This window comes from Cinclus cinclus, chromosome 14, assembly GCF_963662255.1.
Source record: "Cinclus cinclus chromosome 14, bCinCin1.1, whole genome shotgun sequence".
In the NCBI taxonomy this organism is placed as follows: domain Eukaryota; kingdom Metazoa; phylum Chordata; class Aves; order Passeriformes; family Cinclidae; genus Cinclus; species Cinclus cinclus.
This window is the reverse complement of record NC_085059.1, coordinates 1,261,462-1,286,737: the sequence shown is the minus strand read 5'-3', so window position 1 is coordinate 1,286,737 and position 25,276 is coordinate 1,261,462. Positions and strand designations below refer to the sequence as shown.

The 25,276-nt window shown below is 50.4% G+C and overlaps 1 protein-coding gene across 1 annotated transcript in view; it reads right to left on the bottom strand.

Moving 5' to 3' along the window:
- Positions 1-10,437: 10,437 nt before the first annotated feature.
- FGF18 (fibroblast growth factor 18) overlaps positions 10,438-25,276 on the bottom strand; it is a 42,381-nt gene continuing 27,542 nt past the window's right edge. The window contains exon 3 of the mRNA XM_062502162.1: positions 10,438-11,201. Coding sequence (XP_062358146.1) covers positions 10,935-11,201 — 267 coding nt within the window. The 3' untranslated portion in view covers positions 10,438-10,934. The remainder of the gene's footprint in view (positions 11,202-25,276) is intronic.

The following is a 25,276-nucleotide window of genomic DNA, read 5'->3' as shown; positions in this document are numbered from 1 at the left end:
GCATGTGTTTGAGATACAGCAGAGCAAGGGACCCCACCGGAGGGTCCCTCCCTGTACAGGTGGGTTCTCACATTGTCCCCTCCATGTCCCATTGTCCCCTCCATGTCCCAGCACATCCAGCATCTCTAGCTGGATTCCCTGTTCCCTCCAGGAAGATGCACCTCCTGCTCAGGAACCAGCTGCACCTCTCAAACAGCAGAGAAGCTGCATGGCAGATGTGAAGCTGATAATGCACTCCCAAAAGGAGATAATGAAACAAAATTCTCCAGTTCAGATATTTGCCATCAGATAGAGGCATAGCCCTGCTCTGATTCTTTAACCTCCAGCCACAGTCACATTTTTACCTGCATCTACCACCACTTCTCTGAAAACCAAATCACTTTTAATCTTTTATCCTGCACACTCCTTTGATCCATTTTTTCTGCCATGTTCAAGGACTTGGGGTAATTTCTCCTGGAGCAATGATTTTCTGACCTCTTTGAGCAGGACAGACCCCACCAGCAGGGCTGCTTCAGGTGTCATTGCTCCCCTCTGCTCACTGCCAAACCCATCCTGGAGCTGGTGTCTGTCCCAGGGCAGCGTGGCCCTTTTCCCTGGGGCTGTGGGGCTGCCAGGAGAGGCTTTGATTACTGCTCTGGTGTGGGAACCTCTTGGCTCAGGTGGAAAGGTGTTTAATGAAGCACAACCGTAAGGCATTGACTCCATCACTGCTCCCTCGCTACACAGAAGTCACCTATAAATTTACATGTCATGAATTCCACCCAAGGGCAGGGTTTTGGTTTATTTGCCTAGTCAGTCACTTCCTGAAAGTGATCCTTGCCTCCTGAGGCAGCTGGGAGCTGCCTGTGGGATCTGGCTTGCTCCACACACTCAGAGAGTGATGCCCTGAGAGGGAGGAGGGCCTTGCTGGCCCAGTGGCTCAGCTCGTGGCAGGTGTCCCCGAGTGAAGCCACCCTGTGTTTGGAGGAGCCACTTGGGAAGAGTGAGTCTCTGCCCTCACTGTGTTTTCTCACGAGCTGGCCACGGTCTGGGTTCACAGCTTGCACAGGTACAGAGCAAACCGCCAACCCTGAATCACTTGGCTGCTGCAGCAGATCCGAGATTAGGGCACCTCGGGCCACGTTCAGACCAGCCATGGCAGCACCCACAGCTGGGCAGCACCCACAGCTGGGCACACAGCTGGGCACACAGCTGGACAGGGCACACAGCTGGGCACACAGCTGGACAGGGCACACAGCTGGGCAGGGCACACAGCTGGGCACACAGCTGGGCACACAGCTGGGCAGGGCACACAGCTGGGCACACAGCTGGACAGGGCACACAGCTGGGCACACAGCTGGGCACACAGCTGGGCACACAGCTGGGCAGGGCACACAGCTGGGTGGGGCCGCGGTTGGGCAGATCTGAGCCCAAATGTGTGCAAGGAGCTTTTGGGATCAGGCTGTGAAACACGCAGGGCAAAACTTTCCATGTGTAAGAACAGATGAGTAATCTCAGCTTCCCCACCTTCAGAATGGGACCCCTTGTGGTGTCTGGCTGGCTGATGTGAAAGGCAGAGGGGGCTAGGCAACGTCTGGGTCACCCTCTGAAGGGGCAGGAGAGTTCTCCTCTCAGCTCCATGCAACACGGGCCGTACATCCCTCCACATCCCACACTGGCGCTGTCTTGATGGTGAACAAATGGGATGGTCTCTCTGTGACCTTCCAAGGAAGGGCCTTGGAATCTAAAAAGCACCAAGAAAAAAGCAAGGTAGAATTTCCAACCAGAGTTGCCACATGGGCAAAGGTCTCCTTGGAAAGAGGTGCCTGTGGAGCTTCCTGTGGGGATGGAAAGGTAAAAGACCGAGGATGGACCCTACAAGTGTTCTGCAAAGCCATCATGGAGCATCTTTACTGCTCCTTCAGCCAGCACAGGAGTGTGAGAGCAGCAGCTCTGCGACACAGGACAGGGCAAGGACTCAGAGCACACGTGGAGTTATTTCATTCTTTCTGCAGAGATATTTGATGCTGCCCGACACCCTTCCCTTCTGAGGCTGCTATCCAGGCTCCCACTGTCTGAGCCCAAAGCTAATTTCCATGCTACATGTTAATTTTTCCCAAGTCAAGAACTCCTCTCTTTCAGCAGTTTTGACATTTGCTGCCTTTCATTGAATTTCTCTGTGTTGGGAGAGCAGGTGAGTGGGAGATCCCAATTTACTTTCTCTGCAGTCTAGACTATTCATTACTTTCCTGTCTCTAAATGAAGCAGGCACAGTCCTTTCAATACCTACATAAAGCATTCCCTCACCAGGCCTCTAAGTATTTTCATTGTCAGCCTCTGAACACTTATTATTTCCACTATATCCCCTTTTGAGATCAGATATCCAGAGAGAAGCCCGGTGTGTTAGCAAGGGTCTCCTCCAGGCCTATGCTGTGAGCAGACAGGATTTAGGGAATCTTTTACATCCCTCTCTTTAACCATTCTCATATTTTGTTTTACTCTCACAACAGCAAAGAGGAAAAAAGACCCCAGAGTGGCTGTGATTGCGCTCGTTTTGTGAGTGTAAACGATTACAATTAACGTGGAATTTGACAGAGTGCAGGCACAGCTAGAATTATTCCTCGCCATGTCTTGCCTTGCAGTTATCAGGGGTGAATTTTATCTGCCATTGTGCTGCCCATTCACCTAGCTTTGTGTGGTCTGACAATATCTCAACCCAAGGTGGTATATGGTTGCAGGCACTGCCGCTCTCGTTATTTACAATGGCTAATTAAGATCCTGCTACAACCTTCATCCCACCCTTAATTCTTATGAAGCAGCCAACAAAAGGTTTTGATTTCCTTTTTGGCTGGAAGACCTTTTGGCTTCTGCAAAAAGGGGATTAAGAATGAAAGCACATAAAGGTATGTGCACAATCACAAAGTCATAACAGCTCTCCCAGTGCAGTCTCCCAGGAATGAAACGCAGCATTAGCAAGAAGGGCTAATTGGGACCGGTTTAAAGAGTGCACATTGTGTAGCTCAGTCCGGTAACACTTTTGATCAGGCAGACAACAGCCACAAATTGCTTTCTTCCCCCTCCAAAATATCTGACCCTGCAGGAAACGGTGTTTTACCTTTCCCAAGGAATCCAGACAGGCAGACGGAGGGTGCACGAGCTGTGGGAGCACCCAGCTGCTCTGCAGGGCACAGCCTGCACAAGCCCAGCTCTCTGCCAGGTCTGGGTAGATGCAGGGTCCCTATCCCTCACCCTCAGCGTCCCCAAGGGCTGGTGCTGGCTCTGATGGTGATTGCCACTGTCACTGTCATGGCAACTTTAGGATCAGATGGAATCAGGCACAGGCAGCTCAGCCAGACTCTCTCCAGAGTGCTTTAGGCACTGCTGTCAGCTGTGGGGTTCCAGGCAATTGCACTCCATCACCTCTCTGCCTTCCAGAGGAGTTGGGTCTCAGATCCCTGCTCTCAGCTTGCTTCTAGAGAGCCTCCCCGCTGCCCACCTTTCTCTGGAGCCTCCCCGCTGCCCACCTTGCCCCATGGGGTCAGCCCTCCCCTCTGCCCAGGCACCCTGTGCAGGCTCTTCTGCAGTGCTGTGGTCCCCAGACCCTGTCCCCAGCCCAAAGGCCTCCCCTTTCTGTCCCTGCATCCCCAAGCCAACTCTGCAAGTCAAGCCTGGGAATCTGGTTGTTAGCTCTTGGCAATGCCATCCCCCCAAATGTCATGGCATGCAGAAATCTATGAAAACCAGAGGCCTGGGACATGTGTTTTTGTTTGTTTGCATGTGCCAACATTTCCAATGGCTCAGAAATGTGTGCCTGTGAAAGCTGCGTGTGTGTTATTCATTTAGGATTATTTTCAGTCCTTAGAATAGGAGGCTCATTTTATCCTTTTGAAAGCTCTCGAGCAGAGATGATCACAGCTCAAAAGCCTGCCATGGCTGTAAACAACATCTAAGCTCCACATTGCTGTGTCTCCTTGGAAAACGGTCCCACCAAGGAGTGGAAGGGTTTTCACTCTGCACTTGTGTCAGATACACAGATAAAGAGGCAGCTCATTTCTCTAGACTCCTTTGTAAGCCTCAGCCAAGATTTTTACATTCTGATTCATGCAAATCCGATCATCTGATCAAAGTAACATGTGCTACCTCCAAGGAACTCAGGCCCTGCTGGCTGGGCCATGGTTCATCCCTCGCACACCACTGCCTTCCCTCTGCCTCCTGGCAGTGCACAAATCCCTCTGGAGCAGCAGCTCCAGGCCTGGGCTGTGGTCACCTCCCAGCTGGCCACGGTGGGCTCTGCTCCCAGCCAGATCCAAACTGGCCACCAGTTTGGATGGGCTGCTGACTCTGCACAGCCTCATAACACACTGGGACAGCTTCTCCTTCACCCTTGCTGCTCCATGCCAGAGTTTCTGGTGGCCCCTCTCTCCTGGGTAGTCATAGTGGCGGACCCCAAAATGGGCACGTCTCTGGATCCCCAAGCTGCCAAGTTTTGGGGTGATATTTCTCAATTACAAATTTCTCTCACGATTGCCACAGCTCATTGTGTTCACTCGGGACAAAGGCAGGTTCAGAATTTCCTCTTTGGCTGACAAAAAATGGCCCTTCCAAGACTGAGATTGCACAAGGCGCTGAAAACACATCCCCAGGGAGGAGCAAGACCTCAGCTGGGAGGGGGAGAGCCAGCATCACCTGCAGAGCTTCCCCCAGCTGGACCACGCTGTCCTGCATCCAGGACATCCTCAAACCCGGCACGAACCTCGGGATGCCTGTGCTGCTGAACCCAGGAGGGAACTCCCAGCAGAGCCTTTGGTGCGGTTACGTCTTCTGTTATTCCTGGCCGCTGCGGTTGTTTTTTTCAAAACAAAGGCAGTGTTTTCTATCCTTTAGGCCTGAGCAGACCAATTCATCTCTCTTTAGATGGGTTTGATGTGGCTTGGGAAACTCAATGGGTTGTTTTCCAAGCCCAGCATAACTCACTTATGTTTCCTGTGGCTCAGCCACGGGTCCTGCAGCCTGGCAGCCACTGGGAAGTGCAGACACTTCCCCTTTAGTCTGCTCCAAGCCTGGGAATCAGCCCTTGCCCAGGCAGGTGTCAGCCACCTTCACGCTGCACTGGTTGGACTAAACTTTCCATCATTTTGTGACTAGAAACGAGTCCCACCCACAACAAACACAGTCAGGCACTGGTCACCACCAGCCCCGAGCTCACAGCTTGGCTTGTCTCTGTCAGTAATCGTTAAATCCATGGGTCCTGATGGCCACGGAGCCTGCAGTGTGTGCCAGACCTTGCTGAGGGACGGGGACTCTGTGGAGGATGCTCACAATACAGAACATCTCCTTGGGCTGGCACCTTAACACAGGCACTGCAACACAAAATGCCAAAGGAGAAAGGAATTAGAAGGAATGGGTGGGACAGGGAGAAGCTCTGGGCTCTGCACCCATCCATGGGCTCCAGAAAAGGTTCCATCCAGAGCCTCAGCGAGTGCAGAGAGGCAGCATTTGCTGAAGCAACAGAGAACTGCCATAGGATTGAAGGTTCAGTGCAGGGCTCAAATCAATTTCAACTGACAAATAGGGAGGGGAGACTTTTTTACACATCACACAACTGTTTTTTACTTTTGAAACTTCTGTTTCTCTACCCCCCCCCCCCCCCCCATGAAATCACATGTATTTAAAGAAATAAAAGAAATCCTTAATAGAGTGAATTAAATGTCTCTGGTAAACCCAAATCACTCCACTCAGAACTTTGTCTCATTTAAAAGGAAGAAAAAAAAAAAGTTTCAGTTTGACCTGGTTTTTCCTCCCTAATTTTTCAGCTCACACTGTTGGAAATAACAGTCTACATAGGTTACATCATTTGTGAGGAATCTCCTCTCATCTGTCTCCAAATGAATAACAACAAACATTCAAAAAATAATTGAAGTTTTATATATATCCCTTGGCCATTCAGGTGGTATGGCTGGCACAAGACATAGGCACTTTAAACAGCTGTTGTGAATCTTAAGTATAAACTTCCACCCTTTGGCACAGTACCAGGAAATTCTGCATAGGATATACCTGCTCTGCCTCGCAGCAGACACAGCCCTGGGCATTTAATATCTTGAGAGTGGACAGCAGAGAAAAGCTGTTTTCCTGGAGAACACAGAGAAAAGCTGTTTTCCCAGGGACATCCCTGCTTTGTGTGACCCTTTTTCCTCTGCTGGATGAACGTGACTGAGTGGGGCTCAGGGGAATGTACAGACCCCCCCCACACAGACAGCTCCTCTTCCTCCTGCATCAGCAGATATTTGGGTTGTAGAGTAATCCAGTGGTCTGAAAAATCCCAACCACCACTACACACGTGCTCACACACACACACACACACACACATCTTCACCTATTCCAACCTTATTTCTCAAAGGCAGGCATAGTAACACAGCGTGCTCTGGGAGCCAAAGTAATCCATGTTCTCTGTTACCAAACCTGTCCCTCCCAGAGCTGACTCCAATTGCTCAGTCAGATCTTCCTTGGTGCACAAACTCTCCTGGACAGCACAAAGACCATCTTCTCCAGCTGGAGTCTAAAATCATGGCTGAAATCCAGTTCCACTGCTTTTGTGCAAGTACAGAGACACTAAATGGAGCAGAGAATCAGGGAAAGCTGATGGACATTACCAGGCACACGGTGCAGAGCACCACCCCTACAGCTACACGTGCCAAGCCTTGCTACAAGAGCTGGTCCAGGCTGGTTGTCTGCCTAAGCCAGACCTAACTTCCACATTTCCAAGAGCCCTGGTAAATAAGCTGCTGCAGAAACCGAGGTGGTGCTAGGCTGGGCTCAGACCTCACAATGCTTTCAGGGTCCTCCCCAAGCTCTGCCCCACTCCAGCATCCACCCACAGGCAGGGTCACATACATGAGCACATCCAGCCCATTTAGACTAGGGCCTTAACTCCAGAAGCCAGGGACACAGAAATTGGGTCTTCTTATCACTAGGGCAGTGCCCTTTCCCAAAACTTCATTATTTTTGACTTGATTGCTACTTTTTCCCTTGTCCCACCTCATGACATTTACTGGAAGATGGATCAGCCATGCTCCAGAAGCTATAATATAATTATAATAATATAATGCTATATATAATTGTATAATTATGATGTTATAATTATGACTGCACAGATATCACACATGCTGACGTGTAAGAGATGCAGCTGAAGGATGAGTTCCTATCACAGGTAGGCTACACCTGGGCAGGTGCAGAAGGGCAGAGCTAAAACTGCAAACATGCTCCTGGAAGAGGCTGTCCTGCTGCTTCATGTCTGAGACAAGTTCATCCAAAAGTCTGAGTGACCCAGCAGCATGGAGGTGATCCTGAGCTGAAGGTTGCAAGGACAGCACAAGGGAACAAGAATGATTCCCCACGCCTGTGCTCCCAAGGGAGGGCTGCCCAAAGCCAGCTGCTGGCCCAGAGGGGCAGACCAGGCTCTGTTGGGTGCTCTAGGTCAAAGCCTGCCATGGCACCTGTGTTTGCATCAACCAGGCAGACACAGAGCACAACAGCTCTGCTGCTGAGCAGGAAAGGTTCCAGCTGCAGGGATGTGAACTCAGTCACCCACTGACAGCTCTGTGGGCCAGGGCAGCTTGGCACGGGCTGGAAGACACCTTGCACAGGGACCAGGACACTCTTTGTCCTCTTGACTCCAGGCAGGGCACAACACCACCATGATGAAGGCCTTGCCCTGCCTGGACAAGACACTGAGCCTGGCTGAGCTGTGACCACAGGCCCTTCACCCTCACAGGGGTTTCACCACCCAGAAGGTCTCATCTGGTTTGTGCAACATGTCCAAAAAACTTCCTTGGACCCACGAAGTTCCCCTCCCGGGCTCAGTGGCTCCTGCTTCCAACAGAGCCAGCATAGCATTATCAGCCATGCCTCTCTCTGATCTCAGCTATCACAACAATGTGATAAATCCAGCAGTGTTCCTGAGGCAGTAACTCCAATACACTTTTATTAAAGCAAATTAAGCGGAGTACTGGTTAGAGTGTGCCTGCTCAGAGCTCCACACCCATTAATGCCATCGCAGAGTGCTACGTCCCTTGCTCTTGAGGAGAATCCCAGAATAGCAATTAAATCCTCATTAACAATCTTCAGTTATAAAGTAAATAAAATGCAAAGCCTTCATGGGAAATCTCAGCTCATATTCAGGGCGACTGGAGATTTTGTGGAAGGACAAAATGAGGTTAAACACCACAGAGAAGCTATTTCTCTGCCCCAGGGGTCAGGGAGGGACCTGTCCAGCAGGGCTCTTGACAGCCACCTCTAACTCCATAGCAGCTCCTGCCCCGAGCACAGCCAGGGCAGCTGTACCATGTGCTGCTGGGCACAGGGTGGATTTCCCCTGTTTCTGTTCAGTCCTTGAATGTCTCCTGCCCAGAGCATCCTTCTGTCCAATGTGAAGGTCCTCTGAAGGGGACCTGGTGTGTATTCTTCTCACCTTTGCCCCTTTGCTTTTGTTGTTAATAAAGCCTGAAAGCAGATGTTCAAATACAAACACTTGATGTGCACCATCAACCAACAAATGCCTCCAGCACCACCTAATTCAGGAGAGCATCAATCTCCTCACCACGCTGCCTTTCCACAGCCTGAGGAACCTGTCCCACTGCTTACAGGAAATTCTCCTGGAAACCAATGATAAGAGGGCTGCACACCAGTTGTATGGCCCCACACTCCCATGTGCCAGTGTCCCACTGTGGGACAGGGAAAAGATCCTCCCTGGTTGCTCCCAGCCTCTGTCTGGAAGAGATCTCTTCTGCCCAGACTTCTCCAACCTCCACTGCCCCCACCCCTTCAAACCTCCAGTGGCAAACAAACCCTGTCGTTCTAACAGTGAAACCATCGAGACCATGGGCCATGGCAATATTTCAAGGAGATAAAAGGCACCCGTGAAACTTTCCTCACTCTGGAAATCAACTGGGTGTCTCCTCTTGGAGGTACTAACACAGCAGATCTCCAGCTGCTCCCAATCCTCCACCCCAGCACTCCTCTGAACTTTCCCCAAATCCTTCCCACATGAATCAATCTGCAGACAAAGCTGGCAGAGCCTTCCAGCCCCCACCAAGCAATTCCACCACAGGGTGCTGCTCCTGTGCTTGTCACCAGGTGCCCCAGGAGAGCAGGTCCCAGTAACCCCCTGGGACAGGGGCTCTTGGGTGACTCCCTGGCATGAGGCATCACCTGCATGGCTGCCCAGCTCCTCCTGGAGCCGCATGGAGTGGCCCTGCTTAGCACTGCTCTTTTTTCTCTAGGCTTGCAAGGTTTGGAGATTGGTGCAGATAAGCATCCTCAAGCTTGCATGCTTATCTGCACCATCTCCCAAACAGCTTTGATCTGCAGGATTTGGCTGCAGCTCTCAAAGTTATCTTGGGAAAGCTTGTTCTGGGGAGAGTCATTCTCCTGATTAACAAGAAAAAGCTTTCTTAGTGGCTTTGAGCATTTCCAGCCCTGGCTGTAACCAGGGAGCGTAGCCATGTCTGCACATGGAGAGAAGGAAAAGCCAAGTGAGCTTCTCCCTACAGATGCACTTGGGCTCCATTGCCAGTCCAGCTAAAATCTGAGCTCAGATATTTCGTCTTGCTTCTTTTCCCACTTCCTGTTTGTGGGGCACTTCACATCACCCATATCCTGTGCAGAATTCCTGGAAGGAGAGCTGGCTGGGGAAACGAGTCCCTGGATGAGCTGGGTGAACCATGCAGGACAAGGGAGAGGGATTTGTCTGGCTGAGGGCAAGTTTTTAAAGGCACAATTTTGAATTAAACAGCTGAAAGCAAGAGCCCCTCTAAGAGCTCTAATGGAGGAAACACAAGCCACACGTAAGGACATGTTAATGCAGTCAGATACTCGTTTTCCAGTTTGCTTTCTGCTTGGCCACAGCTTTAGGAAATATTCCTTGGACTGAAAAGTATCAAATGTGCTGCTCTCAAAAAACACCAATGTGGGTTCGCTCACACTCATCCCACCACCACCCCGCTGAGACCCTTCCTTGTGGCAACAACCAGGGATGAAGAGAAAGGTGGTGTTGAGGAACAGGAGGAGCTACAGAATCAGCAATTAAGTTTATGGTGGGGAAACTGCCCCAAACATTTCCTGCTGGCCTTGCATAAAGGATAAATAGGCATTAAAAAACCACTAGTCAGGGAGGGGAAAGAAGTGTGAACAGCAAAAATATGTACATATGTTTTAAATAATTTTTTAATTGTTGAGGCAGTAATACTTGGTTCATGGAACTGCAATATACAGAGAGGTGAAATAAATAGCTTATATATATATAATATATATAATATAGCTGGTTTTAAAATATTCCCTTATCATTGGTGTACTAGGTCATCTTGTAGTCACTTGAATGTAGTTAGCAGCATTCTCCAGAAGTGAGCAGGATGCAGGATCACAGAGCCGTGAGTCCCTATGTCGTCAGAGGGTTACAGAGGGTCGGTGCCAGAGCTCCTGGGCTCATCCCTGCAGCTCCAGCCTGGCCTGGCTGGCGGCAGCAGGCAATAAATAATTACTGCCCGCCCGACTGGCGGGGCAGGCTCTCAGGAACTTTGGGAAAGAACTTTGGTTTTCTTTGGTTTTATTTATTTATTTTTAATAATTTTTTTTCCCTCTGGGGATATGCTTCAGAAGTTGTCCTTTCCGGGGAAAAAAAAATAAAATAAAAAAAATTAAGCACCTGTGTGTCATCAACAACAAGAAGTCATTTAAATAGAGCAGTTCATTTCATTTTTCAAGTCACAATAAATCCCGAACAGCTTTCCCCAGCATTTGCCATCTAGTCTTTTATTATTTTTTTTTATTTTTATTTTTTTTTAAACACAATGTACAAAAATAGAACTTCTTCCTTATTTTTAATGTAAAAATATTCCTCTGGTGCAGTTTTTTTTTTTCCTTTTTGTGGTTTCTTATTGTGACACTGTTTTTGTCTATTTTTAGCTGGGGTTGGTGGGTCGTATTCTCTTAGTCCTCTTGGTGACTGTTGTGTACTTGAAAGGTTTCTGTATCTCCATTTGCCCCTTTGGATATCTCTTCATAAAGTGTACATCTTGCTGGTTTTCCCGGGTCTTGGGCCCTTTCCGTGGCCTCCCTTTTTTGGTGAATCCAACATACCAGCCTGAGTATTTCGCAGACATCAGTGCCGTGTAGTTGTTTTCTAGGACTTTTTCAATGAAGACACACTCCTTACTGGTGCCATCAGGCTGAAAAAGGGGGTGGGGGGAAAGGAAAGGAAAACATAAATAATTCAAATGCAGTCTCGGTGACCAAAACCCAATTTGGCATAAATAAAATCATCACATCTGGACCTCTTTTTTGGTTCAAACATTGCTAATAAGAGCCATAACAAGCATCAGCTGAAATTGAAAATTTTTTTAAAGCATGAAAGTGTGAGGTCATGATTTCTTTCTTTTTTTTTTTTTAATGTTCTTATCCAAGGGAAGAAAAATTTTTCAAAGACAACAGTTACGTTTATCCAATCCAGTGCCTTCAACTGCAAGCAAAGCAAGACATCCAGCTTTGCTTTTTTCCATTAGGGAGAAAGGATGAATTGAACTCGTGCCAGGGAAACATCATACTTAGTCAGTAAAAACCCAAACCCCAGAAACTCACATGGCCCAAAAAAAAGCATTTCCCCTTCTACCCCTCACTTCTGATGTTTCCTGAAATACCTGATGAGCTTTCACCCCCAACTATCCAAATCCCACTAAAGTTATTGCAAGGCTCAGTCTAAGCCTCCCCAGCAGTTTGAAAGCTCTGCCCCAGGTGATCCCAGGGCAGCCCCTGCACAGGGAGCACATGTGGTACCCCAGGGCTGCTGGAGCACCACTCTGATCCCTGGGACCCTGGAGAGCCCTGAAGCCAAACCGGGCTCAGCTCAGCCTGGAGATCAAGACTAGCAGAGCCAGACTGGGCTTTGGACATGGCAGAACACAGATCTCTGCATTCGGGACTCACACAGCACAGGCAGCACTGCAGTGAGTGACAGCATCACACAACTGCATCTTCAACTCCTTGAGCACAAAGGAAATTCCTATCACCCAAACCTTCTGCCAGAAACATTTTAAACTGCTGAATTAGTGGTGCTGTACCTAGAATGTCACATGTCACCTGCACTTTGATTTATGCATCAGGTGAGATTCAGGAGTAGACACAGGATGAGCAGATATGAACCATCACACAGGACTTCATTCAACGCTCAGCAAAGCCAAAGGAAGGATTTCCATCACAACCCAATTCAGCTCCCCACTGAAATCAACGAGTTTTTTGGGAACAGCAGGCTTACATATGCTACTGTTAAACCCTGCCCAGCCAAACTAAACACTGTGAGACCCTCTCAGTCTTCAGCCATCACATCCTGGGGGGCAGGGAAGCCACAGCAGGGTGAGCTGCTCAGCCCCCAGCCCCAAGCCCACCCTGCGTGCTCACCATCCCTTCCCCAAGGACAGCTCAGCCTGCCCTGCCAGGGGAGCCATCCTAAAACGTGCTGCACAATCCCTGTGGAGTTTGCTGCTCTTTGAGAGAAGGGCAGGGGATCATGGACCAGGAGGGAACCACTCCTGCACAGGCTTCCCTGCAGCCCTGAGCCCCAAATACCCACGACAGGGGAGCCTGAGCCAGGCTGGAGGCAGCAACAAAGGAAAGCCAGGATGGCATCACCTGGGCTCAGGACTCAATGCCTTTAGCAGAGCTTTGGTTTCATCCCTGGGATGCGAGGTGTTTGTTTTGTTTGGTGTTTGCCTTGAAGTCAGCACTGCTCCCTCCTAGCACCACGCAAGGTCTCATTAAGAGGGCAAATTCTGGCAACTTTTGCAACAATTCTGCTAATCCAGGGCCTGCACAGGGGCTCTGCCTTAGGACGTGTAGTTTCCATCCTAGATAGGCACAAAGGTCCTCATTTTACCATCCACAACTGGAAGCTCACAAACACTTTAATGAACAGCAGAACTGAGCAAAGCTCAGTGGTTCCAGTTCCTGGGGGTGTCATTCTCCAAGTCCTGAGTTTGATCAAAGCCACATGAGTGGCAAAGGGGGAAATCAGTCAACACCACAGGGTTCCACCAGATTTCAATGGGAAGCCATAAAACCAGCTCCAGGTTTCTCAGGGCTCAGCCCACTACAAACCCTTCCCCAGTGAGTGGAGAATTTTTAAACAATGCCATGGCTGGGATTCAAATCCACCCAAACCCAGGTGCCTGTGAACCGACCGGATCCATACCGCAGGGGGAGCAGGTAATTGGAAGGGCTGCTCCCCCATGCTCGTGGAAAGGGACTGGATCTGAGCCCTGACCTTGTTGCTAGGAGAATTAAGGGTTTTTCATGCAATTTGGGAGGTTTCCGCTTGTACTGCAATGTCAGTTTTTCATGGAAAATGAAGACTGGAATGAAAAGAAAACATGTGTGTAGGAGGGGGAACTTATTCTATTAATAACAAAAAAGTATTTACTTATACCTTCAAATTTGCCGACAGAGCCTAAGACGGAGACAGGAGGTGGAGGAATAACAAGGTGCAACTTCAGGCCAACCTCAGGGCTAATTTGAAGTAAACAAGGTGCATGAGATAAAATAACTTCGTTCTGGAAGAGGAAGAGCTAAATGGTTTGATAACATGAAATTACAGCAACATTTACAAGTACCTAGATACCAGGATAAGGACCTCAGTTCCCCAAACAGAGCATACCTGTATGTGCTAAGACACGTCACAGACACACAAATGATTTTCAAATACTGACAAGATAACTTTACAGTTTCTTTTATGATCCCCAATAGGATAAATCATCCACACAATTTACCTACACCATGAGGAGCTGTACTCACAGCAATCTGCTAGGGGGAAAATCAGTTTGTGAGGGTTTTCAGTAATTTTTAAGCATCAGGTGTGCAACATTTAAAATTTAATCAGCTCCCTATTTAAGCCACAGCAAATCACTCCTTGTGTCTGTCAGCCATCCCCTCCCTCCTCCAAAGAGAGGGGGGTGAAAGAGGAAAGGGAGGCAGCTTTGGCCAAGCGTCACTCCCTGCTCCAGCCACGGGCTCACCCTTCCCCAGGAGCTCCTGGTGACTGAGCCAGGGCTGCCCCCTCCATCAGCAATGCCAGCTGGGTGCTCTGCCAAGCCACATCTCACCCACACTGAGCTGGCAGGGATGTGCCCTGCAGAGCACTCACCTTCCAGAACACAGAGCTTTGTGATTTCAGCTGATTCCTGACAATAAATAAGTTCTGGAAAGCCCTGGAGCTGCACAGGGGCCGTCTGGCCCAGCGTGAGGGTCAGGCCACAGGACAGAGGTCCCAGAGGCAGCCTCACATCCCTGTCCCCTCCACAGCAGGAATGAGGGCTTCAGGTGCCCCACGTGTGCCCCACTGGCTGCTCCTGCCTTTTGGCCTCTCCATCCCACTGGCAGCAGCTCCAGGCACGCTCCCTGCTCAGAGCGGGACACAGCAGAGGCACAGCCCTGCTCCTGCAAAGGCTCTCTGCAAGTCACATACCAAATTGTTGGTATGAACCCAGAACTGCTGCCTGGCCATGCAACAAGGCCATGCCACCTTGCAGGTCAGCTCTGTGCAAAGAAATCATTCAGAGCATGTTTTTGTTTAAACACACCCCAACAGCTTTGGGAAGATGTTGAAATTTCTGCTAAATTCATTATGAAATGCCTGATCTAAAAGCCACCTTGCAGGGAAAGCTCTCATGGGCCAGGTCTGTGCAGAGTGAAGGGAAAGCACAGCCTGAGCAGCACCAGGAGCTGGCTCCAACAGAGCATCTCCTGCGACCAGGGCTGGGAGCTGCCCCGTGGCAGTGTGGCAGTGCCCAGCACCAGGCAGGGACCCCAGTGGTGCCAGGCTCCGTACAGGGCAGGGTTAGAGCAGCAGCAGCAGCAGCAGCCTGGGCTCACCATCCACGGAGGGCTGGAGGAGTTTGTGCAGCGTGAGCCTGCAGCTGAGGGCAGCAGAGCCGAGGGGCTCAGAGGGGCTCAGAGCACACCGGGCTCACCAAGGAGCAGCCCCGCATTGTTTGTGCAGAACATTTGGCAAGGGGCTCTTCAGTCTTAAACGTGAAACATGTTGAACTGACACTAAAGCAGAATTAAGTGCCAAAGCATTTGCTGCTTCTACAATTACACTCCGGAGCGCTTTGGTGCTCCTGCTCTCCTTTTTTATGACCCAACTTGGTCTTATTGTAGTTTGGCTCTCTCGTTTTAAGTTCTCCAAATGGAAAGGATCAAAGAGCTCTTTGTTGTCGTAGCAGGAGCGCTGCTCGGAGCGAGGCATTCCTGCCACGAACAGCTTGCCGGCTCCGGGGGAATTCGCGGCCGCTCTGTGCCACCAGCCCGAGCCAAAGCATCAGCAGGTGCAGCAGCCTCCTCCGCCTGCCCCCAGCCTGCCGAGCCACCTGAGCAGCTCCCCACGGCACACGGAGGCCGGGGCAGCTTTTCTCATTGACGCTTCACAAATCTGGGTACCGGGAGACGCAAACTTCCCTCGGCTTTCCCAGCAATAGAGAGGCCGCGCCAGCAGCTCGGGGTCGCGCCGCGGAGCGGAGCCTGAAGGATGGAAAAGTTCCTCTGTTTGCAAAGATCAGGACACAAACCGAGATGTTGTTAGCTAAGATCGCGTTAAAACACTTCCCCTCCTCAAGAGCTGCTGCAATTAGGAGCTCTCTGGGTGAGCGGCTGGTGATGTGCTGCAAATAAGAGCGAACCCCGAACGCCGCCGGGCGCGGCTGCGACAGCCCAGGAACGCCGGCTGGGCACGGGCACTGCGAGCCTGGGCACCCCGAGGGACAGCGGGCTCAGCTCTGGCTAATTATCACCTTCCTGCCAGCTCAGCCCCCCGTCCGGAGTCCAGCTGTGCTGCCATCAGCCCCCGTTCCACGGACAGCATCTCCCCCTGCCAGGGAACCAAGCCCCCGCCTCCCAAAAATGCTGGAGCAGGGAAAGCTTCCAATCAAGCCCAAGGGGTCCAAGAGGCGCACGCACCCAGGCTTTTACAAAGAAAACCGCTGAAAATGGGTCCTTCCTGCACCCATCCTGCTCTCCCCTCCACAGACAGACAGGGCTCCCAGCACCCGCACCCCATAGCTCTGGGTTCCATGCCACCCCCAGGTGTGAGGGACACCCACCGGGCTCAGCAATCATTTCAAAGGGCTGCTGAGAACTCCCTAGATACTGGGGCTGGTAGGTTCACTCACTGCATTACACAGAGGAAATCCTGCCCTGGGTCTCCTCAATTTCACAGCTTGGGTTTCCCGAGCAGCACGGCTCAGCAGTGCCCCTGAGCTGCTCCTGAAGGATGCCCAGCTGAGCACCACGCAGGGCTGGTGGCCCAAGCACCTCTGGTAACCCCTGGCAGCCCCAGAGCTGCTCCCCCAGCAGTGCTCAGCCACGTGTGGCTTTCAGGACGTTCCTGCTCCGCAGTCTCACACAAGCTCGGCTCAAAGTCAGAGGGGCAATACTCGGAGGCTCCTCCAGACTTTGCTCCACACGGTTTGGAAAACCCCAGGTGGAAGGAGGCAATACAGGAGCTGTGTTGATATCACATCTTTTAGCACTGCCCCTGTCCCCCGTGACACACACACACACCTTCCAAAGGCAGGCCAGAAAACACCACGGAGAGGTGAGCACGGGGTGGCAGAACCTGCTGGCAGCAGCGAGCCTGAGCCATGCCCTGCACTTTACAGGCATTATCAAGACAGATCCCTCAGCAGCATCCTGATGCTCAGCATCCTGGATTTATGACAAGGCATCCTGACCACAGAGACACCTCTTGACCCAAATGCACATTCCTGCTCCTAGAGCAGGCTGTAAATCAGGGAAGCTGCATCCATAACTGCCAAGAGTCACTCAGCCTCATGCGCGTTTCCTCCAGCTCTCTGCCCTCTGAACCTGCACAATCCTCCGAGGAAAATACTTAGGAGTCATGATGGGCAGTTCAATAAAAGTGTCTGCCAGCACAGCGGAGAGGTTAATTATGTATACAGGACATCTAAGTGCACTCATGAGGCAGGGAAGTAACACAAAACCTCGAGGAGGAGATGTTCCGTGGAGGGCACATCTCCCTCCAGAGGCCCTGTTCCAAAGCAGCCCTGCCCGTGTTTGCCCCCAGCTGCCCCCCTGCGCTGGGAACACCCCACCCCTCCCAAAAACAGCAAAAAAAAGGCACGGTCCTGCATGCATGGGTCAGGACATCCAGGCTTGGCAGAGCCCTGTGCCTGCCTGTGCCAGACACAAACTGCAGGAACCAAGGGAGGAAGAGAACAGTTTAATATTCTTCTTTCCTTCTACCTCCCATTCCAAAATTCCCCTTTTCTAAGTTCAGTAACCCTGGCATTGCCCTAGGAGAGCTCTCTGTCACGGGATGAACAGGACACAGATGAAAGCAGTGTCTGTAGGCAAGGCTGGGGTCACACCAGGACAGGATTCCTCACCTGCTCCTTCTGTCCCTGCCACAGCTCCTGCCAGCACTGCAGCACGGTGGCCACGGCCACAATCAGGGCAAACCAGGTGGCTTCACCTGGAAAGATGCACCTTTGCTTGACAGACATTCCTAGCTGTATCTCAGAGAGCTGCACATACTTACTGTTAATGAGGAGAAATATCAACTGCTTTTTAAATGAACTTCCTTAAACCAAGAAAAAATTCAGGAAATGTAAGACAAGACTGCAGGTTTCCTGGAGCACGAAGCTACTGCTCTTCAGGAGATCTGAATGTCCAGGCAGGTTTCAGGTGTGACACCTGAGCAGATCTATGGCATCTATTCTTGCCTGCACCACCAGGTGAAGTTCCATGAAGCTGGGAGGGGCTGCACGTGGGAAGGAATGGGAAAGTGTTTTTACCCCCTGTACAAAGTACAGCCTGCTGCTGAAGGGCTCTCTGGCTTTGCTGCGAGCTCTTTTCCAGCAGCCATCTCCAGCCTCCAAAGGCCAGTCCTGCACTTTCTGTAAAAGCCATCTAAGAGCAGCAGCCTATTCCATGTAGGCTTGAATTCAGTATATTATTGTAGCAAGGTGGGAGTCACTCTTCTCTCCAAGAACAAGTGACAGGCGAGAGGACAGAGACTCAGGCTTGGGGAAGCTTCAGAGTGGACATCGGGGGGGGTTGTTAAACATGGGAAGGGGCTGCCCATGGAGGTGGAGTCCCCATCCTTGGAGGTGCCCAAGGAATTCCTGGAGGTGGCACTCAGTGCCCTGGGCTGGGGACAAGGTGGGCATTGGGCACCTTGGACTCCATGGCCTGGAAGGGCTTTTCCAGCCTCAGGGATTGTGTGGTACAGACAACTGTGCCCCTGGAGGAAATGTTTTCTTAAAAAATTGTTTAACATTCCAGGTGTAGATGATGAGTGGAGCAGGATGGCGAGACTAGAACAGTTGCTCACCTTATAGCAAGTCCTGGGTCTGTCCCGTATTTGTTCACATTGCATGTTTGTGCAAACTGATTATCATTTCAAACAAATGCAATCTCATCCAGCCAAGATTCCAGTAGCGACACCACTTTCCCTGGGTCAAGCTTAAATGGGGGGAATTTAGAACCAAGAAAGGTCATTGCTTGCATGCAGGATGTCATTACTTCATGTCAAGTTACATTACTAAGAAAAGAGAGAAATCTATCATCAAATCAAGTGCCATCCATAAAAAATGATCATCCAGATTTGTCCCAGCTTGTGAGTGACCAACTTCTATCCCTATGCAACAAATGCAAGGCTTGAGGCTTCTCGCTCAGGAGAACTTCGTATCTTTGAGTATCCAAAAGACAAGGAAAGAGAATCTCAAGAACAAAAATGTGTTTAAGCAGGATCTACTTTTCTTTGACCTTAAATATAGTTCTTCAGCTGTCATATCACATAGACTCTATTTTGCTACTGTTGGAGCACAGGTTTTATTCTCCACTGCAAAAACAGTCTCTGATTTCTCACCTCCTCTCCAAAACCAAGCTTCATGCCAAGGAGAAACAGGAGCAGGAGTCTCCTGAATGTGATCTCAGCTGCACCCATTTGAGAGAGACAAGGCTGCACTGCTTTGTTCCTTCTTGCAGTTAAATAAATACATCAGTGTATTTGCTAAGCAGTGCTTAGAAGAATCATCACCCTCATCTTAAGACTTGCTCAAGACCAACAAAAAATTCCACTTAGGAGATGAGATGCTCTGAGGAAGGCAATTAAATCCAACTGGATAACTGTCAGCACAAGCTGCATTCAGCAGCACACCCAGACAAGACAAGGCATGGCCAGGGCTCAGGGATCCCCATCAGCAATTTTAATTAACATTAAACCTTAGGGAACTGACATAGTCCAACAGGACACACAGCTGCAGCCACCATGAAAAACAGGAGGTCAGCAGCTTTATGGTGACACTTGCTTCCTAAACACAGCAAGGATTAAATTAAATTATCACATAGCTTTCAAGAAGATGATTTTCTTCCCTGGGAGGGGATAGACATCTTCCAGCCATGGGATAAGGAAAAGATTCAGAGGTCAAGAATACAAGTTTGGTCTGCAAGTGAAGCTTGACTTTGCAAAGCTCAGTCTGAAGAGAACTGAGGCTTCTTAGAAACAACCAAAGGAAACATGACATTTCCTCAAGAGGAATCACAATAAATCTGTAAATGTGTTACTCATCTCTCTAATGAGCTGACACAGCCAGGACACACAATGCTCACATCCCCTGCACAGTACCTGCATAAGTGCTTAGCATAAAAATAATACCATGAAAAATTTTTATTTTTTTTTAATAAGAGGATAATTTGCTTTATTTCAGAGCAAACACTTGAAGAATTATGGCAGTGCTGAGAAGTTTAAGTTAACTGGAGATGTTCACATATAAAAGGTGGCTTTCTTATATTTTGATGCTCAAAACTGCCCCAGAACTGGAGGTGAGGCTGCCTCAGCCCAGAGCAGAGCTGGACAATCCCTCCCTGGCCCCTGATGGCCCCCAGGACAGGGATGGCCCCAGGACAGGGATGTCCCCAGGACAGGGATGGTCCCCAGGACAGGGATGGTCCCAGGACAGGGATGGTCCCCAGGACAGGGATGTCCCCAGGACAGGGATGGTCCCCAGGACAGGGATGGCCCCAGGACAGGGATGGTCCCAGGATAGGGATGGTCCCCAGGACAGGGATGGTCCCCAGGACAGGGATGGCCCCAGGACAGGGATGGTACCCAGGACAGGGATGGTCCCCAGGATAGGGATGGCCCCAGGACAGGGATGGTCCCAGGATAGGGATGGTCCCCAGGACAGGGATGGCCCCAGGATAGGGATGGCCCCAGGACAGGGATGGCCCCAGGATAGGGATGGCCCCAGGACAGGGATGGTCCCCAGGACAGGGATGTCCCCAGGACAGGGATGGTCCCGGGATAGGGATGGTCCCCAGGACAGGGATGGTCCCTGCTGGCTCCAGGGCACTCCTGGCTCAGATCCAACTGGCCATGGACCAGGACCACCCAGGTCCCTTCCTGCAGCTCCTCTCCAGCTTCTCAACAATGTTTGGGGTGTGAGAAGGGAGGAGTGTGGTTTTGCTTCCACTTCCACTTTTAATTTCACGAGAATCTCAGCTTCTAAATTTTCAGAAAAAGGATTCTTTTCTTTTTTTTTTTCCCACAGGTTGCAGATAAAATGCCTGATCAGGTAAATGCAGAAGATTCTGATTGCCCAACCAAAATAAAAGTGGTTTTGTCATCTCATTGATTTTCAGATCTTTGCAATCCTGCAGGCTCTGATTCCAGATTTTTGGACACTTGAGATGGTTCTGGATCAGGTCTCCCTGTCCAAAGTATGGCAATGCCCAAAGTTGCTTGGCTTCGGGGTCCAGTGCATGTGTTCATTTAGATGACTTAAACTAAAACAAACCCACAGGAGAGCAAAGACCCAGACTGCAGCTCCTAAGGAGACCTGAGCAAGGTCCAGCAAAAGCCATGTCAAGTTTTGCTTTCACATGAGATGCCAAGTCAGAATGGCTTATGGCTGAGCATGTCAGAGAGATCCACAAAACGTTTGCTATTAAACCTGACGCCTCACCAGCCCTGCTCGTGTTTATGTTGCAAATTCAGCATTCAGAAATTGTTAGGTTTTACAAGCCCCTTTCAAGCAACCCGAATACTGGGCAACTCCTGGAAAAATTCTGGATAAGCATCAAACCCCGGTGAAACTCAGAATTCTGCCCCAACTCCAAGCTGCGGTTAGGTGTGGTTTTAAATACATGAGCTGAGGAGGGCAAACCCCTCCTGTGCTGCACCAGAGCTCCAAGCTGCAGCTCCCAGGTGTCCTTGCCCTCCCCACACAGCTCCTGGCACCTTGGCAGCCCCCCTGGCACCCAAATGCCCCGCAGGGCTGGGCCATGGCACCAGCTCAGGGCTCATCCCAGAGCGTCCCTACCTCAGCCCCCAGCCCTGCAGGGAGCAGCTGCTTCTCCACCCGCAGCTTTTCAAAGACAGCCTTTCAGGAAAGCTTCACCTCACTCTCAACCAAAGCCAACTGATGGAAATCTGCTCCAGGTACAGCAAAAAGGCTTTGGAGAATCCCCTGGACCCCTGGGAGTCTCCTTCCCTGCAAAGGGAGGTTCCTACTGAAGCCCCCACAGCTCCTCCTGTGGGGCCAGAGCAGTTTTGAGGCCAAGAGCACATTTACAGCCCATGGTGGGCACCTTTACTCTTTGATGCTGTCAGAGGTTTTTTTAGCCAACTTTCCTGACTAAACACACACATGCCTCAAGTAAACCCCTATTTTAAAGCTGTAATGTAAACAACCCCAAATTATTGCTATCCCCTAAAGGCTACTGCTGGCAGGCATCAGTGATAAAGCTCTGCCAGAGCAGTCTGGCATCTAGCAACAATTTGTTTGTTGTCCTGCAAAAATACAGAGAGCCTTGCCATATGGTATTAGCAACTTTCTGGTAACATTAAGAAATAGATTGGCTTGGAAAGCAGTATTCACACCAGCAGAAATGCTGTGTCTGAGAGGCAGGTCTGCTGTGAGTGGCACCAGCACAGTGATGCTGGTCAGGGCTGGGACAAGCACTGGTGACCAGCACAGCTGTGCCACCTCCTGTCCCCTGGACCAGTGACACGCCCCTGGCACAGCCAGGCCTTGGCTGGCACAGCTTTTGTTCAGGAGCTGGACTGTGCCTGGGGTCCAAAGCTCAGCACTGCTTGTGTGAGTGCTGGGAGGGCTGCAGTGGTGTCAGGGGACACCCAAGGAGGCACACAAATTATCTGTCACCACTCTGCAGCTCTGCCTCAGACACCCGCAGCTTCCTACCCTTCACCAAACAGCTTTTCCCCTCTGCTCACACTCAGCTCAGAGAATGGTGGAATAAAAACAAACACATTAAAGTGCTTTTACAAAAATAATGCCCCTATACCGCAATGATTTTGAGAGTGTGTGGACACCAGATCACTAAGGACCTTTGAAAGAAGGTGGGAGTGTGAAATATCCTCCTCACAGATACCTGCTGCTGCCTGAGCACCAGCACAGACCAGAGAGCCTCATCTCATGGAGATTTCAGGGAACCACAGGGAATTTCTGGATACAGCACTGGGGGTCAGGGGATGCTCTGCTCTGCTCCCCACACTGCAGCCACCAGCCCTGGCTGTGCCCAAAGGAAGGGCAGGCTCTGGCCATGCTTAGGTGGTTCAGGCTTCACACAGACTCCTGACTGCAAATGCTGTCCTGCCAGAGGCTGGGCAGGGCAGGGAGAGGCAATCCCTGCAGTTCCAGAGAGCCAGATGGGCTGTAAGGACAGGCTCAGCAGCAGCTGGAGCCCAACTCAGGTGAGAGCCACCTGCTCAGCTCAGGCTGCTCCTCGCCCTGGGAGACTTCAAAGCTTTACCCTTGCCAGCCTTCAGCAAACACGAAATCCCCACTCTGCCCATGGCCTTATCTCAGTGCACAAGATAAGAGAAGCTGAGGCAGAGAGAAAAACCTCAGAAGGACTCCCCAGGAGAAGCAGTTAGGAGCTCAAGAGCTCCTCCAAAGAGACCATCAGCTCCTCTTTGCCTCTAGCGCTGAATTACTGCCAATATTCAGAGCTGCTGTGCTCTAGATGACTTGTCACCTTGTCACAAGTGGACAAGTCTCATTGTGCCTCTCCTTGGCAGAACTGCACCTCTGAGTCCTCTTCCCCCCATGTTTGTAAGAAGCCTGAGATAAATGAATAGGTTTAACAATTTTTTGTTAAAAGACAAAAAGGTTTCTCAGAAAAGCAGCTGGCATTCTTGTTCTGAATTTTTGTATTTTCATCTCTCTCCTTGTAGTATGATTCCACCATAAAGCCTGGAGAAGAGAGGCCTCTAGGAAGAACTTCCTGCAGCCTTTCAGCATTTAACAAAGGTTAAAGAAAGATGGGGACAAACCTTTTAGCAGAACCTATTGCAATAGGACAAGGAGCAGTGACTTTAACTGAAAGAAGATACATTTATACCATATATAAAGAAGAAAGTCTTTATTTCAAAGGCACTGTCACAGACTGCCCACAGCAACTGTGGCTGCCCCATCCCTAGAAATGCCCAAGGCTGGGCTGACAGGGCTTGGAGCAGCCTGGGGCAGTGGGAGCTGTCCCCGCCCATGGCAGGGTGTGGAATGGGATGAGCTTTAAGGTTTCTTCCAACTCTAAAACTTCTGTGATTTTACAATAAAGTTCAGTGGTCCACAGAAAACCTCAGGAAGACCAGAAAACTCAGGACCTACAATTCTTATGCAGCACCAAAAAACCCATAGGCAAATAAACATATGGGCAGGAGTAAAAAGAAATAAAATTAAATATTTCTTGGGCCTTCTTCAAAATGACACCAAGAATCCACAAAAAAACACAGTCTGGTTTGTTTTGAGGTGCTGCTCACCTGTCCCAGAAAAGTCACTGCTGTACAACACATCCCCTGTCTCGTTTTCCAAAGCACCACAGAGTGCCAGGAGCAGAGCAGCTGCTGTTAGCCCAGAGCAGCTCTGAGCCCTCTGGTCACTGCTGGCTGCAGCACACACACACACAAACACCTGAGAGAGACAAAACCCACCAGGTCTGGGGCTGCTAAGCAGGCTCCGTCAGGGGCTCTGCTGGGAAACTGCTGGAGGGGCAATTATCAGAAATAAAGACACAAAGGCTGCTCTTCTCATCAGGGGGGTTAATCCTGCAGCACAGCCAACCCCAAGGTGGGCAAAGCCCCGTCCACTCTGGGCTCTCGTGTCCATCAGCAGCTCCAGCTGAGAACAACAACCTGCTCCTGACCCTGGCACTCTCTGGAGGTGATTATGGGACACAAAAGGGGCTGAATTCAAAGCAGGTTTTCAACTGGGGGGGGGGATCCAGAACTGCTGAGTGAGGAGGAGAACAAAGGCAGGTAACATGTGCTGGGCTGGTCCTGGACTGTGCAGGGCAAGGACTCGGGCTGCTCCCATGGCTCCTCTCCTGCCAGGGAACATAGCAGGACGGCCATGGAACAATCACTGCGTGGGCTTCATCTCCCACCACCCCCAGACTGAACTTAAATATTTGTATAAGCCGAGGCGTAACTTTTATCTCATGTTTTCCTTGGGGTTTACTGACTGTTTAGAGCATTCAGGCTAAAAAGCATTCCCTCAAACTCTTGCCACAAAGAGAGCTGAAACCGTGACACTAATGAAAACCACACTCTTTTGTATCAAGAAGACATGATATTGTTTTCTTTTGTTGCTGATGAGGAGCTGTTAATGCGGGCAGCACATCTGGAACCTTTTCTTGCCCAGCACCTCTATCCCTCCAGCCAAGGCTGCTCTGGGAACTTGTCACAGGCTGCGCTGGGAGGGCAGCAGCATTTGCAACAACAGACTCATTTATCCTGTGTAACAAAACATTTCCCAGCTTAACACCATGAAAAAAAAAAAAAAGAAACAGTTCACACTGCCTGAAAGGTGACAAGCTAGGGAAGTGTCCTGGCTCAGTGGCCAAGCCAAGGGATGAGCCTGGAACACACACTCCATAAAATCCCCAGTGTGTTTGGAAACACTGATGCTGACTTTGCCAGGATGCTCCTGTGCAGAACAGGAAAGGCTGTGGGCTGCCCTGGGCCACTGCTGACTCAGCTGGGGCAAGGTCTGCTGAAGAAAAAGGGAAGATTTTGTGCTCAGTTTACCCCACCTGAGTGCTTCTAAGGTCTCCACGGCTGGTACCAGCACCTCATAAACATTAACAGCATTATCCTCGTAACATTGCAGGGGAAAAGTCTATGATCACAATTAAAGGACACAAAATAAGGGCACAGAAAAATCTAAGGTAGGTTTGTGTCCAGTGCAACCTTCACAAGCATCCAGCGTGGTTT